The sequence below is a fragment of the Sarcophilus harrisii genome, chromosome 2, assembly GCF_902635505.1.
Source record: "Sarcophilus harrisii chromosome 2, mSarHar1.11, whole genome shotgun sequence".
Classification (NCBI taxonomy): domain Eukaryota; kingdom Metazoa; phylum Chordata; class Mammalia; order Dasyuromorphia; family Dasyuridae; genus Sarcophilus; species Sarcophilus harrisii.
The window spans coordinates 413731844-413749966 of record NC_045427.1 but is presented as its reverse complement, the minus strand read 5'-3'; the positions used below and the strand labels follow the sequence as shown (position 1 = coordinate 413749966).

General features: G+C 33.6%; 1 protein-coding gene across 6 annotated transcripts in view; it reads left to right on the top strand.

The window, feature by feature from the left end:
- The window catches only part of FBXO38 (F-box protein 38), a 116909-nt gene that overhangs the window by 32316 nt on the left and 66470 nt on the right, over positions 1-18123 (top strand). For 3 of the 6 annotated variants that reach the window (XM_031953706.1, XM_031953702.1, XM_031953703.1), the window contains 3 exons: positions 2079-2212; positions 10657-10820; positions 17156-17321. In XM_031953706.1, coding sequence (XP_031809566.1) covers positions 2079-2212; positions 10657-10820; positions 17156-17321 — 464 coding nt within the window. Of the gene's footprint in view, positions 1-2078; positions 2213-10586; positions 10821-17155; positions 17322-18123 lie in introns of those variants that run through there. The other 3 variants (XM_031953704.1, XM_031953705.1, XM_031953707.1) reach the window with 3 other exon arrangements.

The following is an 18123-nucleotide window of genomic DNA, read 5'->3' as shown; positions in this document are numbered from 1 at the left end:
AATTAAAAAAAAGACACAAACACTCCTCACATTCAAATGGGCATGGGAACATGTAAATAACTAGGTAAATTCCAAACTGAATACAGAGAAGTGGAAGGTTAACTTAGAGGGGAAGGCTGCCAGTGGGAAAGACTGAGAATGCCTTCTTACAGACAGCAAGATTTGTTCTGAGCCTTAAAGAAAGTCAGGGTGGCTTAGGCAGAACCGAGTTCAGAAGCATTCCACACATAGGGACGCCTAATGTTCAGAGGCACAGGGATAAGAGATGGAGTGGCATATGTAAGAAATGTTGGAAAGTAAACCAGTGTAGCTTGATCATAGAGCATGTAGAGAAGAATAAGGTATAAGAAAACTGAAAAGATAGGAAGGACCCATGTTATGAAGTACTTTTAATGCCAAAACAGGAGTTTATTATCTTAGAGGTGATAGGGAACCATTGGAGTTTATTGAGGGGGGTGGCAGGAGAAAAGAAGGAGGAAGGTTTGAAATGGTTGGTCAGCTCCACAGAGTTGATAATGTAATACATGGAAACTGATGAGATCACCATATAAAATAACATATCATGAGAACAGATGAAGGCCCATAACAGGACATTGGTGAATGCCCATAATTAGTTGATATGACATATATGAAGAACTACCAAGTAAGACCAAGGAGTTGTGAAAAAGACAAAAAGAGAACCAGGAGAGAGCAGTGTGAGAATAATCCAGAAAGGACATAGTTTCCAGAAGAGACGAACATTATTAAATGTTTTAGAAAGGTCAAGAAAAGAATGAGGTTTGGTCATTTGATAATTAGTTGATCATTGGTAACTTTAAAAATAATATTTTTAATTTGTGTTCATATTATAGAAAGAGAAACAGTTTGATAGAAGTAAAGAAGACTTATAAACTAGACAGCATTTTGAACCCAACATGCTCAGCTGCTTAAGTCCAGTTTTATTTTTATGTTCTCAAAATTTGAATATGTCATTATATGGGAGCTGTTGGCCTCCTTTCATTAAACTATCAAAACCCTTGCTTTGTCTTGAAATCAAGTCATATTGGATCATTTGATCTAATTGCATTTAATGTTTTTGATATCCTTTTGTTTTTAAAAACTTAAACTCCCTTGCTTTAGTGCTATAACCTATCCTATCTTTAAACCTTTTCTCTTGCTTTCATCTTCCCAAAGTGCTTCCTTCCCTCTCTCCCTGTCCACTCTTTATTCTACCTCCATCTGTCAGAATCCTTCTTTTTTCCCTTACCAGAATCCATGTAAAGCCCTTTCCTTTATGGAATTTTCTTGCATAAGCATATTTGACTAGGTAAAAGTTACCTCTTCACACATCTCAAAGTACTTTGCTTGGACCTTTTATTTTTAAGGTTTTTGTATGTCTTAACCACTGATTATTGTGAACTTTTTAAGAGTAGTGCTTGTGCCATGTGTATCTTTGTATTCTTATCAACCAGCACAGTACTTGGATGTAGTAGGTATTTAATAAGTATTTGTTGAATTGACTTAGAAATTATAATTTCAATTTTTCTTATTAAAGTGCTTTTTTTTTTAAATAAAACTTCAACAGCCATCATCCGAAGAAGTTTATGTAAAATAGTTAAAATTTAAAGTGTGAACGTTCCATGTATCATTGTGGAATAAACTTTTGAGAGAAACAGTAACTAGGAATACAATCAAGAAGATTAGTATCTAATTAGAAGTTATAAATCTGTATCTAAAGCTTTATTTTTAAATCTCAATTTAAATTCTTATGTAACCAAAGATTACTTTATTATTAGTTTAATAAAGTTGTGTTTTGGTAGAAAATATATAAAGCATGCTCTGTTAATCCAAGACAGCATTTTATGAAAGAGCTGACCTTTTTGACTACAGAACTATAATTTAGGTGTACTCAGTCACTTGGTGCCAGCTCCTCAAATTGAATATATATTACTTAGGAGGTAATAAAAAAGTCCATGTATTATACATATAAATCCAAATCTGTAAAAGAAGGGAGAAAAGAAAAAGGCAAAAATGTAACCCATTAATGAATGGGAACTACTTATTCACTTGATAAATGTGAGTTTCTTTCTCTCACAAAGGTACCTCCCTCTGCAGGATATCATGTGTATGGAATGCCTCTCTCGGAAGCTGAAGGAAGCAGTAACCCTGTATCTGAGGGTAGTGAAGATTGTAGATCTTTGTGCAGGCCGCTGGTGGGAATATATGCCAACTGGTGAGTGATGACTTTATTAGCTAACATATGGTTGAATCTCTTTATATGATAGTATTATGGGAAAGATAATGATCTATTTGTTAGAAAAAATTTCTCTGTTTATGGGCAAGTGTAACGGAGAAATGATTTGAATTGCTACATGATTGTCACAATAGTATAATGGGATGTTTGAAATAAATTGAGGCTACAGTTTAATGTAATGATTTAATAATTTAATTCTTTCCAAGTAAACAGCTCCATCTGATTGTGCCATAAGTAGATAACTTTATTGGCAAACAACTTAAAAATTTGCAGCAGGGAGTAGAAATTGCAGAGTCAGAAGTAGACTTGATGGTAGGATAAGTTTCCTAACCATGGGTGGTCCTCAGAATAGAATGTTTGCAAGTTCACCCTTATTGGAAGTATTTAAGACATTAGCTGAATGACCACTTGTCAGGGGTTTGTATGTCATCTCTCTAAGCCTCAGTTTCTACCCCAGTAAAATAGGAATCATAATAATTATATAGTGATTATAAAAATAAAATACTTTGCAAGATACAAAATATATGATGAATTATTATTGTTCTATATATTACTGTTAATCTCTAAAACTTCCTATTTTTGTCTTTGATCCTGACCTTTCCTTTTGTAGTATTCTCAATAGATTTTCTTATTCTTTATTTTTAAAAATCTTGGCATCCATTTTCTACCAGATCTTTTAAGTCTAGCTAAAATATTCCTTTCTGAATAAAGCCTTTTCTACTTCCTGTCAATAATAATATTTGTTTATCTGATCTTTTAGCACCTTGTATTTTGCTTATGGCAGCTTGGCCTAGTTCCCGGTTATGTGAACCTAGGCAAGTCACTTAACTTTATTTGCCTTAGTTTCCTCTTCTGTAAAATGAGCTGGAGAAGGAATTGATAGAGCATTGCAGTATCTCTTATCACATTTTGAGAGGAGACAGGAACCTTGCCTGATTTACTTTGTGTTCTCTAAGTGCCCAAGATAACATATGGTACATATAAGACACTCAGCAAATATTTTGGGGACAATAAATTATTGAGCGAATTTATGCATTCTGATATTTTGCCATCCTAAAACCATAATGACTTATTCCTCACATTGCCAGATCCTTTAAAAGATTATTTACAAAGCCTTTTTCTACTTTGAAGTCAGAAGTTTAAGTATTATTGATAACGTTTTGCAGAAGAGAAATCTAAGGTTAAGAGAAGGGAAGTGACTTGCCCAAGACAAATTTTATTAGAGATAAATGTACTTGCAGGGTAACTATCCTGTGTGACTTAACAGTAATTTTTGGAAAATCTGAATATTTTAGTGGACTCAGTGTGAGCCAGTAATGTGATATAGCAACCACTGAAACTTAATGGACTTTTAAGCTACAGAAAAGGCATATTATCCTGGTATAGGGTGGTGGTAGTTCTGCTATGCTCTGTCCTGTTAAATTATATCTGAAATATTATGTTCAGGTGTGGGTGCCATAATTTAGGAAGACAGTAAATAATCCAGAGACCATCTAGAGGAGATTGTGCATGATAATGAAGGAGGTGGAAATATCTAGAGAGAAAAAACCATATGGAGTAAAGAGAAGTAATAATTGTCATGTGGAAGAGAATTTTATATATATTAGTCATAGACACAGGTACTAGATTTTGAACCAATATATTTGATTACAAATCCTAGTTTTCCTTCTTAATATTTGTATTACCCTGTCACCTAATCTCTCTGGATCTCAGATTCCTCATGTGTAAAATAAGGGATATGGACAGTGTAGTCTGTAAGATCATAATCCTGTGTTCTTGTCACCTTAAGAACAGAACATCCTAAGAAGAGTCCCTTAACTTCTGTGCCCAAGGCAAGATAATACATTGGTGGTAGCATTCTGTTAGAAGCTTGTGATTTTCAGAAGGTCCCAGTTGGATTGGACTAAAGGAAGAACACCTAAAATTCTGTAGAAATAGCAGTTTAAAATAAGTTAGCATTTTCCCAATATGAGAGCTTATTCACTAAAACCATAGTAAACTAAATATATCAATGAGGCATTGTACTCACTAATGGAAACATATAATCAAGTGTCCTTCCAAATGAGAAAAGTGAGATTCAGAGAAAAGGCTGATTCAAGTTTGTTGATAGTAGTTCTTGCAAGGCCCAGATTTGATTTTAGGGCTTTTTGCTTCACATCCAGCACTTCAGTATTTTCCCATCATACCACAATACCCAAATTAGTGTCAAAACTAGGATTGGAATCTAGGTCTTTGACTCCCAAGTTCAGCCTTCCTTTACAAAGCTTATTTAAACTTATTTATTAAAACAATGTTATTTGGTTTCAAAGTTTTGCTTTACCTTGGCACAGGTCCTGGTAAAATAAGATTTAGTTATCTGTTGCCTCTTTTAAAATTCATGAAAACAAATTTTTCACTTGGTGTTTAAGCAGATGCCATTCAACTAGTCTTCATAACCACTGCTATGACTGATATTAGGATCTCCTTATTTGCTGGCCAATTTTTGCTATAGAACTAACCTGGTTCTGCCATTTCCTTTCTTGTGTTTTCTGGGGAACCTAGGAACAGCTAAGATGGGACTAGTCTCATGAATGCTTGACTTTGCCAGTTAAGAAGCCTCTGTTTGAACCCTCTCTAATTTGGATTAAGTAGCCTCTTCCTACCCTTTTAGGGTTTTGAGAAAATTAGTACTGTGTGTAAAATCAGTAAAAATTCGTTTTCAATTCTTGTCCCTGTCAATAGCTATATGGTCCTCTAAATATCCATTTCTTTGTCTGCCAAATAAGAATGGTAATATTTGGACTTTTTGCCATCACAGCATTGTCATGAAAAAGCATTCTGTGAACTTTCAAAGGCAGTATAAATTGAGTTGTCTCTTCTTAGTATGAAAAGAATGATTTGTCTGAAACACTGGGAGATAGGACTATGAAATGAGTTGAAAAGTAAAAAGCAACTTAGGGTAGATATGATAGAATGCCTGAGAAGAAAGATTACTGTTAAGAGAAATTTTACCCCTGTGTGATCTTTTTCGATATGCCCATCATATCCTTCATTTCCTTTAAACTCTGAGTTTAGAAGTTAATACTTCAAAAGATGCATAATCTTAAGAATAGCAGTCATCTCCATTCATTCTGATCTCTGTTTTGCCATTGGATCCAGATTAAATCCAATTCATGTAAGAGGTCATGACACCCCTTTCCTGTCAAGGTCCATTTCTAGAATGAAGTATGAAGAATGAATGAATAAGTCTAAGAAGAAAGGAGGCATGACTTAGGCAGAGAGTCCCTACCATGCCATTAATTAACCTGATAACAATGGGTAAATTATTTCCCTTCTTTACAGCTCATTTGCTTCATTGGCATAATAGGGATAATAATCCCTGCCCTGTCAACAATATAGGGTTGTTGTGAATACCAAATAAGAAAATTAATATGGACTTGATTTGAAAGTTATTAAACAAAATAATATCACGTTGATAGGTTCCAGTATACTTTTCTCATAAAAATCTGGCATAGTGATAATGATGTTAATAATCATGTTATACCACTATACAGGATGCTACTGTAGGAATAAATAAAGCTTATTGTTGTGATGTGGGAGCCACCCATCAGTGGCTGCTGAAGGTCTAACTTCAGCATGGATCACTTCATGTGAGAGGATGATGATGATGATACAAGGAGACTGAGAGGCAGTTGCTGTTCTCTGACCTCTAAAACAAAAGAAAGTGGGAGATATAGAGGGCTGCAGATAGTGGAGGAACTTTGGGTAAAATATAAGACCCTTCAGCCTAGAGTTTTCCACTATCTGTGGCCCTCTACATCTATCTCTAACACAACTTCCAGTATGTGTTGGAGAAGGATGTAAGTGTATTCCTTCAGCTTATAAATTTGGTTTTTTTTCCCTTTTCCTTTTTGCATTTAATTGTATTTTATTTTTCCAGTTATATGTGAAGATAGTTTTAAGCACTTGTTTTTAAGATTTTGAGTTGCAAACTTTTTTTGCCCTCCTTTCATCTCTCCCTCCTTAGGACAGCAAGCAATCTGATATGCTTTATATAATCATTTTAAACATATTTCCACATTACTTATGTTGGGAAAGAAAAATCAGAATAAAAGGGAAAAATCACAAGAAAGAAAAAAACAAAGAAGATGAGTATAGTACGCTTCGATCCACATTCAGTCTTCATAGGTCTCTCTTTGGATGCACATGACATTGTCCATCCCAGATCTGTTGGAATTATCTTGGATCACTGTAATGCTGAGAAAAGCTAAGTCTATCACAGTTGATCATCACATAATCTTGCTTTTACTGTGTACAGTGTTCTCCTGGTTTTGCTCACTTTACTCGGCATCAGTTCTTGCAAATAAATCTCTCCAAGCTTTTCAGAAACCAGTCTACTCATCATTCCTTATAGAAAATAATATTCCATTACATTCATGTACTATAATTTACTCAGCCATTCCCTAATTTGTGGGCATTCACTCAATTGCCAATCTTTGCCATCACAAAAAGAACTGCTACGACCATTTTTGCACATGGGTCCTTTTCCCGTTTTTGTGACCACATTGGTTTACAGACCCACCAATGACAATGCCAGATCGAAGAGAATGCATAGTTTTATAGCCTTTTGGACATGGTTCCAAATAACTCTTCAGAATGGCTGGATCAATTCACAACTCCAGCAGCAATGCATTAGTGATACAGTTCTCCCACATCTCTTTCAGCATTTGTCATTATCTTTTCCTGTCATTTTAGCCAATTTCATAAGTATTTAGGGTATTGTTTTCATCTGTATTTCTTTAATCAGCTGTGATTTAGAGCTTTTTTTTTTCATATAATTAGAGATGGCTTTAATTTCTTCATCTGAAAATTATATCCTTTGGTCATTTATCAGTTGTGGGAATAACTTGTGTTCTCATAAATTTGACTCAGTTCTCTATACATTTTAGAAATGAGGCCTTTATTAAAAACACATGCTTTAAAAATTGTTTCCTAGTTTTCTGCTTCCCTTCTAATCTTGGCTGCATTGGCTTTGTTTAAATTTAATGTAATAAAAATTAACCTTTTTAAATTTCATAATATTTTCTATTTATTGTTTGGTCATAAATTCCTCCTTACTCCAACTATCTGACAGGTAAAGTGTTCCTTTTCTCTCCTAATTTGCTTATAGTGTTACCTTCTAGTTCCTTCTTTTTCTTGGCAGATAGACTCATAAATATTTTATGTCTACAGTTATTTTAAAGTTAAATTAAATTAAACTTTAAATTTAAATTAAATGGATTTTTTTTTTTTAATCTCTTGCTGCTGGGCTTTGGTGATATGTAGAATTTCCAGTTATTTATGTGGGTTCATTTTATATTCTGTAATTTTGATAAACTTAAATGTTTCAAGTAGTTTTTTTCTGTTGATTCACTAGGATTCTTTAAATATCAAATCATCTGCTAAGAGTGATTGTTTTATTTCCTCATTGCATATTATAATTCCTTCAATATGTTTTTATTCTCTTATTGCTAAAGCTAATATTTCTAGAACAATATGACTGAGAATGGTGATAATGGCCATTGTTTCAACCCAGATCTTATTAGGAATGCTTCTAATTTACCTCCATTACATACAATACTTGCTGATGGTTTTAAATATATTTACTTTATCATTTTAAGGAAAACTTCCATTTATTCTTATGTTTTCTAGTGTTTTTAAGATTTTTGCATCAATATTCATTAGGAAAATTGGTGTATAATTTCTTTCTCTGTTTTGGCCCTTCCTTGTTTAGGTGTCAGCAACTGTATCTATGTCATAAAAGAAATTTGGTACGACTCCTCCTTCACCTATTTTTTCCAGATAGTTTATATAGAATTAGAATTAGTTATTCTTTAAATGTTTGGTAGAATTCACTAATAAATCCATCTGGCACTGGAGGTGTGTTCATAGGGAATTCATTGATTTCTTGTTCAATTTCTTTTTCTAAAATGGGCTATTTAAATATTTTTTATTTTTTGTTAATCTGGGCAATTTATGTTTTTGTAAATATCATCCCTTTCACTTAGATTGTCAGATCTATTGGCATATAATTTGGCATAATGGCTACTAATTATGCTTTAATTTCCTCTTCATTGGTGTGTTAAGTTCACCCTTTTCTTTTTTGATCATGGTAATTTGATTTTCTTCTTTCCTTTTTCTAATCAAATTAACCAGTCAGTTGTCTTTTTTTTAGGAGTTGCTTTGTTTTTGTTCTTGTTTCTCCAAGTTCTTTAAAAAAAAAAAAAAGAAAAAGAAAGAAAGCTGTTGGCTTCCCCCCCCAAAATTCTCCTGTGTAGCTTTCATTTCTTTTCTTTTCTTTTTTTTAAATTTAATAGCCTTTTATTTACAGGATATATACATGGGTAACTTTACAGCATTAACAATTGCCAAACCTCTTGTTCCAATTTTTCACCTCTTACCCCCCCACCCCCTCCCCTAGATGGCAGGATGACCAGTAGATGTTAAATATATTAAAATATAAATTAGATACACAATAAGTATACCTGACCAAAACGTTATTTTGCTGTACAAAAAGAATCAGACTCTGAAATATTGTACAATTAGCTTGTGAAGGAAATCAAAAATGCAGGTGGGCATAAATATATAGGGATTGGGAATTCAATGTAATGGTTTTTAGTCATCTCCCAGAGTTCTTTTTCTGGGCATAGCTAGTTCAGTTCATTACTGCTCCATTGGAAATGATTTGGTTGATCTCGTTGCTGAGGATGGCCTGGTCCATCAGAACTGGTCATCATATAGTTCATTTCTTTTCTATAATTTTTCTTCTACCTCTCTTACTTGATTCATAAAATCTTTTGAACTCTTTCAGGAGAACCTTTTGAGCCTGAGATCAGTTCATATTCCTCTTTGAGGTTCCACATGTTCCACATATACATGTATTTTTTTCTTCTGAGTTTGTGTTCTGATCTTTTCTGTTGCCATAGGTAGCTTTCTGTGGTCATGTCTCTTCTTTCCTTTTTTGGCTCATTTTTAAAGACTGAGCTCTGTTCCCACAGCTCAAGGAATGCTGTCCTAATCTTTCACAGGACAATCTTGGCTTTCTGCACTGAAGCCAGAAGTGCTGACACCTTTCCTACTATACTGGGTTGTGGCCTGGCTTAGTCAGGCCTATAATGCTTAGATACAGGGGCTTACAGTTTTTTTTCTGTACTGGTGCTAGAGATTTTATAACTGGCATGTTGACCATGCTGATTTGTGTTGTGGCTAAACCTCCTTGCTAGATTCCCTGCATTGTGCCTGTAGTAGGCCATGCTCCTCCCTAAGTGATACAGAATCTTCTCTGAATTCTTCTAAGTTATCTTAAGCTAGAGTATTGTTTCACTCCATCTTTTATGTGGGTTCTGTTGCTCCAGAATCCATTTAAAGGCCTGATTTAGTATTGTTTCTCAGGGAAACTGGGGAGGACTCGGGCAACTTCCTGCTCTCTCCTCCATCTTGGTCTCTTGACTCCACCTTTATAAACTGTGATTACACTGAAGTCTGTGCCTTAGGTGGTTTCATGAGTTATTATTATTTTTTGAAAAAAATCACCTGGTAGCCATCCTTATGGTGACTGGAGATGGAAATGTTTATGCATTCTTTTATGATGTTATTTACCATATATACACCCATGTTCATTAATTCAGCAAATACTTAGTGCATGTTCTGTGCAGATAGGATTAATAGCTTTTGTTTCTAATCCCCTTGCACAGTTAATTTTATTTAATAATTTTATTCTAACACAAAAAAGCAGAATGATGAGGTATAAAAGAATATACTAGATTTGGAGTCAAAGGACCTAGGTTCAAATTTGACTCTACTTCTTACTATGTACAATGTGACCTTGAGTGAGTGTTTTAATATCATTTGGTTTCTCTTTCTTCATCTGTAAGATTTAAACTTCTTGGCTTAAATTGTACTCCAGCCCTAATACTTTGCTTTTATGAAGATTCTCCATTTTGTTAAGTTCTCTTAGGTACTAATTTAACATTTGACATAAACTTAATGTTCAAATAGGATGAGATCTAAGAGACTATTCAGTTCAGATACCCTATTTTACAGAATAAGAAATGGAGGTCCAAGTTGGGAAAGGGACTTACCCAGAGTCAAAGACTAGGCTGATCCTGGTGATAGTTTCCATTAATTTTAGAACATATCTCAATGAGGAAAAGACAGAAAATGACTATGTAGTGGGAAATATATCAGAAAGAAGAATCTACTTTAGTGTAAAGGATGTGAGCATAAAATGATCTGAGTCCATTAGAGACCTACATAGGAGGTAGATGGATATATCCATTTTTTTTTTTCAGTATATTTCATATCGCTAGGAAATCTTACTTCTTGTCTTCCACAGGTAGTCAAGAAATAATATTAGAAGATAACAGCATTGATGACTTATTTCTAACTTCTCATAAACTTCTCAGGCTTTACTGATTCCAGTTTTCTAACACTGCTCAAGAAGATGCCAGACATTGAGCAGCTCTATGGCCTTCACCCTAGATATCTTGAGAGGCGACGGGTTCGTGGCCATGAGGCCTTTAGCATTCCTGGTGTGCTAGAAGCCTTGCAGGCTTGCCCAAACTTGCTGGTGAGTATATTATCCTCAAGAGCTCTCTGGGTATCTTTGAGTAAAATGGTATTAACAAATTTCATTATTTCAGTGAAAATAACATCTGTACTGCTTACTGCTCTACCATGTTGTTAGGAGAATTTCATAAGAAGGATTTTTTTTTTTAACTTTATAAAAATATTAATATGAAATTAGATTTTGTTGTTCAGTTGTTTGGTCATGCCCACTTCTTCATGGACCGTAGTATGCTAGTACCTTCTATTCTCCACTATATCCTGACATCTGTCCAAGCTCATTAAATTAAATACAAAGTTTTTTATTATCTGAGAATTACTGGCATCAGAAAAGGACCTTTTAAAATAATAAGCATAACTCCTTAAAATAGGAAATAGCATTTTATAATAAATGATTGAAAAGTGATTTGATTATTATCTTGAAATTATGAAGATATTTTTCTTTTTTTGGTAAATTGTTTTTATTCATTTTAAACTTAACTACAGAGGCAGCTAGTTGGTGTAGTTCAGGGGTCCTCAAATTACGGCCCATGGGCCAGATGCAGCAGCTGAGGAAGTTTATCCCCCTCACCCAGAGTTATGAAGTTTAAATTTAAAGGCCCATAAAACAAAGTTTTTGTTTTTACTATAGTCCGGCCCTCCAACATTCTGAGGGACAGTGAACTGGTCCCCTATTTTAAAAGTTTGAGGATCCCTGGAGTGAATAGAGTACCAGCCCTGAAGTCAGGAGGACCTGAGTTCAAATTTGACCTCAGACATGTAACACTTCCTGGTTGTGTGACCTGGGCAAGTCACTTAGCCCCAATTGCCTCAGCAAAAAAACAAACAAAGAAACCTTAAATACAAAAATGAGAAAACATAAAAAAGGACTTTGTGCCATATTCTGCGTGTACACAGCAGAACATGAGAGAATTCAATCTGAAATAATACATTTCCATCTCAAGAAAATCTACATAATAAATACTTACACATTGTTTTCAAAATTCCCAGCTTTTCTTTGCTTCCTTGAAGGTTTTCTTTCATTCTCTCCTGTGTACTTTTTACTTTTTTCCTCTTCCCCCCCAAGAAGTCTACAGTTAAATACAGATATAAATCTGAACACATTAATACAAATATATACCCGCATGGGTAAAACCATACTCTGTATATTTCCACTTGCCATCTCTTTCTTTTGGAGATGTATATAGTATGTTCCTTTTTAAGTCTTAGTCTTTACATGTTTTTCTAAGTCAGCCAGCTCATCATTTCCTGTACTATAGCAGTATTCCAAACCAATCATATCCTATTTGAGAGATTGTCCATGAAAATTTTCTCCCACTAGGATAAGTAAGGTGACTCTGGGCAGGAGAAGAAAGAGGAGATTCCTGTGTCCCCTCTCATTCCTCTGGTTTCAAAAAAGAATAAAGATTGCTTATCCTGAAAAAGAAAAAAAGAAAATTTTCTCCAGTTTTCTGTATTCCTTCTATTCTTAGCTATCTTGGGTATTTTAATTTAAAGTAATAGAAATTAACCATTTTACATTTCAACAGGGCTATCTATCACATTATAACATAAAGTCTGATAATACAGAATCTGCTTCCTTTACATCTGTTTTCTCTGATTTCTTTGACATTACAATCGTTTTTTCTTCCAAATGAATTTTGTTCTTATTTTTTCTAACTCAGGAAGATACATTTTTTAATAATTTATATGGCATTGGATAAATAGATTAGTTAGAGTGATCATCTTTAAAAATTATGTTGGCTTTACCTGTCCATAAACGATAAATATTACTTCAGTTATTTATATCTGACTTTATTTGTATTAAGTTTTTTATGTTTATATTCATATAGTTCCTATGTCTGTTTTGTCAGATATCTTCTCAGATATTTTATAGTGTTTATTTATTTTAAATGGTCTAAAATAATATTAAATAATATTACTGACACATTGTATAGTATCTTTTCTCTTTTAAGTCTGTTTTAGCTGTAACTTTGAGATCATAATTACTGCCCTTGCTTTTTTTTTTTTTTTTACATAATAAATCCTACCTTTATTTTACCTTTGTTTGTATCTCTCATTTGTTAATGTTTCCTGAAAGTAACATATTGTTGAATTCAGAATTTTAATCTGTCATCTATTTCTGTTTTATGGGTAAATTAATCCCATTCACATTCTGAACTGCATTTCTTGTATATTTTCCTCCTCATTTTTTCTCACTTACCTTCTCACCATTTTTGCTTTATCTCTTCTCACTCCTATATAGGTTTTACTTCTAGACCTTGACCTTTTTATTCTTTAAACTATCCATCCCTTCAAGAATCCCTTCCTTACTCCACCTCCAGCCCTACCCTATCCCCTTGCCCTCTTTATTTTTTTCTGAATTTAGACTTGTATACTCTTCTAGATTTATGTTATTCCTTCTTTAACCCATTTTCAATGAGAATAGCACTACCTCCTCTCCTCCTATTAGCTTCTTCTGTATCAATTTTTTCTTTTATGCCTCATTTATATGAGCTAATTGCTCTTTACTTACTTTAATTACTTATTCTACTTATACAGAATTATTTTTTTAGAATGATCCCATCATAAACAGCTTAACCCTTTCTTTCAAACTATAGGTATAAGTAAACATTTTGATTTTTAGTCCCTTATAATAGTTCTTTAATATTTACCTTATATTTCTCCTGCATCATTGAATTTTCCATTAAGTTCTGCTGTTTCTGACAGAAATAACAGAAAGTCTTGAAGTTCATTAAATGCCTAGTTACCCTTGGCTGTAACTCCACTTTTGCTGTACAAAATGAGTATTCAAGATCTTTAGTCCTTCATTTTAGTAGCTGTGAAGTCTCATGTAATCCTTATTGTAGCTTCATGATGTTTAAATTGCTTTTTTTTCTTGTTTGCAATATTTTCTCCTTTAACCTGAGAGCTTTGAAATGACTATGATATGCCTTTAAGTTTTCCTTTTGAGATCTCTTTTAGGTAAGGACCAATGGATTTTTCCTATTTCTGCTTTGTTTTCTTGTAGAATTTCAGGGCAGTTGCCCTGATAATTTCTTATAATATAGTCTATTAAAATTCTTTTTTTTTTTTTTTTTTGATTATGTTTTTTAGGTAGTCTGACTATTGTTATATTATTTCTCCTAAATCTGTTCTATAGCTCAGTTGTTTTTCTGATGAGATATTTCACATTTTCTTTTCTTTCTTTCTTTCTATTCTTTTGATTTTGATTTATTATCTATCTCTTGGTTTCTTAGAATGTCATTAGCTTCCCCTCACCCAGATTTAATTTTCAAATAATTATTTTCTTCAAGTTTTATCTATTTCAGTTTATTTGACTTTTTTTTCATAATTTTTTTGTTTTTCTTGGATTGCTCTTATTTTTTTTAATTTTTCCTTGATCTCTTATTTAATTTTTAAAGTCTTTTTTAAGTTCTTTAAATAACTCTTTTTGTGCTAGAGGTCATTTGACATTTCTCATTGAAAAAGAAGAGAATTTTAAGCTCCATTATCTTCTTCTGAATATGAACCCACATCTTCTCTATCCCCATAGTAATCATCTCTGGTTGAGTTCGTTCTCCTTCACTCACTCATCTTTATTTATTTGTTTGTTTGCTTGCTTACTTTTCTGTTCATTGATTTATTCATATATTTATACATCCATCCATTTATTTATGTTGTTGAGGCATTCATTTATTTACTTTTAATAGCTTTAATATAATCAAGATTTAATCCCCAAGTTTTGTGGAATAATTATTGACCCAAGCCTTAGGTCCTTCTTATTTATTTTTAAGATCAGTCTAAGGCCCACTCCTGGTCCACTCTCCACTTCTAAGTCATGACTACTGCTGATAGTCATGGTGTTCTACAAGTGATCTTGTTCCCTGTTTTCTCTTTGGTGGCTGCAAACTACAACTGTCCTCTCCACCCAGGATTCTGCTCTCCTACAAGTGCCCCTAGCCAGCAAAGTCCCAACCTCTCTGCTTTTGTACTCATCTGGCTTGTGCAATCTCCTTTTCCCCATTCCTGTAGTACAGGATTCATCTGTCAGACGCCCACATTCTACATGAGATGAAAGTTTTTAAGACTGCGGCTGCCTCTCAGTTCCTCTGCCCCTAGAATTTGTTGTTTGTTGATTCCACCCAGGCACCTGAAGATAATTGCACTTTACTTAGGCCAAACTTATAGATCTATTCTTTCCTGGGGTCTTCTCAAGTTATTTTAGGAAAACAATTGATTTACCCAATTTTTGTTTATTTTTGTTGTTCTTTGTTTCCTCTGATGCAGTGTTCTAAGTTGGGGGGGTTTTTTAGGAGGAAATTTGGAGAGCTCAAAGTTTTCTGACCTATTTCTCAGAATCCTCCTGATATTTTTTCTTGTATTTATCTTAATTTTTAAATTTTTAAATTTTTTTTTAAATTTTTGCTGAGGCATTTGGGATTAGGTGACTTGCCCAAGGTCACGCAGCTAGGTTGTTATAAGTGTTATAAGTGACTGAAGCCAGATTTGAACTCAGGTCCTCCTTACTTCAGAGCTGGTGCTTTATCCATTGCACCACCTAGCTGCCCCAGTATTTTTTCATATTAACAGAATTCAGGTTCATAATTTGAACTATACACTAATTATTAGAACCAACAAAAAAAAAAATGAGGAACTTGTTTAGTTTTTATGAAAAAAGTATATGGCAATTTCCGAAGACTTGTGATGGAAGAAGAGGAGTACGGGGACTGAATGTGGATCACAACATAGTATTTTCATCTTTTTTGTTGTTTGCCTGTGTTTTTTTTTTTCCTTTTTTCCCTTTTTGATCTGATTTTTCTTCTGTAGCATGGTAAATGTGTAAATATGTTTAGAAGAATTGCACATGTTTAATTTATTGGATTACTTACTGTCTATTGAAGGTGGCTGGGGGGAAGAGAGGGAGAAAAATTTGGAACACACGGTTTTACAAGGGTGAACATTGAAAATTATCTTTGCATGTATTTTGAAAATAAAAAGCTATTATAAAAAATTGGGCAAGTGGAAACTAATGACTCCATGAGACATCAAAAAAAAAATAAAACAAAATTAAAATAATGAAAAAATTTTAAAATGTTTATGGCACAATATGACATCTTTCACTTCATATTTTGTTTTCATAATGTGACCATTAAGATGGTTATTTTTGTAAAAAATATTTGAGGGATGTATCCATTTTACCAAGGGTTTTTCTTAATCTTTTGCTATTTTACAAAACTTATTAGTAGAGGTGTTAATATGGTGGTTATGAATACACATTAGTGTAGAGTGGGAAGGTATATTTGAGTGTTAACTGATTTTGTAAGTGGTCAATTCATTAATATTTTTTGTTATAACTTTTTGCTACTCTTTATATTATTATAGAAAGACATCATGGCATAGTGAATAAAAAGCTAACCTCAGATTCAGGAAGATATGGATTCAGGTTCCCTTTTCATACATATTATCAGACCATCTTACTTCTCCCTGTCATACTCAACCAAGTCTTTTAAGTTGCAAAATAGCTGCTTATCTGCTTTGGTAGAAGGCATTTTGTAATCAAGATTTCTCAAAGCTAGGCCCCAACTAAACCAAAGTGCTTGCTGGGACTTGTATAATGAATATTCAAATATAAAATAGCCCCTGTACTTTATAATTTGCATCCATGATCTAACCAGTAATGATGATGTACTCTCCTTTTATTCAGACTGCTGTCCCTCCAGGCCCTATTCTCCTGTGTGCTTCTTTTTTATGTCCTCTGTTTTACTATCCTTTTGTCATACTAGAGACATTCCACTGGTTCTTAGATATATTTATCAGATACTTATTAACATGTATCAATTTTTCTCTATAAGCTTAATGTTCTCTTTTTTTTTTTCTGACATTTTCCCTACCACGCAAAGTTTTGGACACTTTTTTTTTTACCATTTGGTTTCCTGGGCCCAAGATAGTCTGCCATTTTCAAGATGGGAAATGTGCTATGACTTAACTTCGATTAAGGATCATCAAGCCCAGTATTTTAGCGGAGTCCTAGACTTGGAAGATCTGAATCTGAAAGTTGTTGTATGCATATGTTGTCTTTCCTTTAGAAATATGGGCATTATTATTTAAGAAAACTGAGATCAGAGAGGTTGTTTGTTATTTCATTTATCTACTTAGTGGTACAATCTCAACTTGGAACTTGAAAGTAGTATAAAAACCAGAGTTTTGATTTGTTTTATTTCAGCAGCAAATTTCAGGAAAGGAGGGAAGAAAATGCTTTTGATTTCATTTGATTTAGTGTTTTACTTTGAAAAGAGAGTATATGCCTTCAGATGTTAACTACAAGTGTCTCTCCTACTTATCTGTGCTACAATACAGGGCGTGGAAACCTCACATTTGGAGTTAGTGGAAGCCATCTGGACATATATGCCTCAAGTTCATATTTTGGGGAAGTTTCGTAATCGTAATGGAGCTTTTCCCATCCCTCCTGAAAACAAACTGAAAATTCCTATAGGAGCCAAAATCCAAATCTTGCATCTAGTAGGTGAGTGTACACGTCTACTGTTACTTAGAATCCTCCTTTTCCAGTGCCATAAAATTTGCATTTCATATGAAGAAGATACCTGCCATCTCTTACGGATTTCAGAAAGTTCTTGAGAAAGTTGAGCAGAAATTTAGTTTTTTTTAATCATCAAGTTTGCAAAGTACATTCTTTCTTTGCCTGCCTTTTCAAACTCAGACAGTAATACTTTTCATTCTTATATTACAGTCTTTACACTACACTTCGAAGCTATTGTTTTCCTTCCAGACTTTATTCTAAACTCTGCAGTTTTACTTTCAAGTAATAGTGAAACTTTGGAACATTCAAATAAATGCCCATCCTTCATTAAAATCTTGCTTTCTCCTTCACTTTCCTGGTGGCCAGTATACACATAGCTTGTGTGTGATATTCATGTAGGAGTGTGAGGAAAATGCTTTGTAAAATTTAAATGTCATATAAATATAAACTAGTAGTTTTCTGTTCCTCTAAAGTCCTCTTCCATTGCCTCACAATGAAAAGCTGACTCCAGTTTCTCAAAGGCTATGCCAGCTGAGGGCAAGCTCTGACAAATTCTATCAAATTAGAAAGGTTTTAATTATAGTCTGGAAATTAGACTTGATTATCTAAAGTTTAGCCTAGCTAAGCCATCATTAGAAAATTGGACTTGAGGTAATGAAAATTTTTTTTTCTATAACAATTCCTGAATACCATATAATAAAGTGTGAAAGAAGAGTTGTGATCTGTGTTGGGCCCCCCCTGATAAAATTATGATTATTTGAAGTTTAAGTAGAGTACATCTATAACT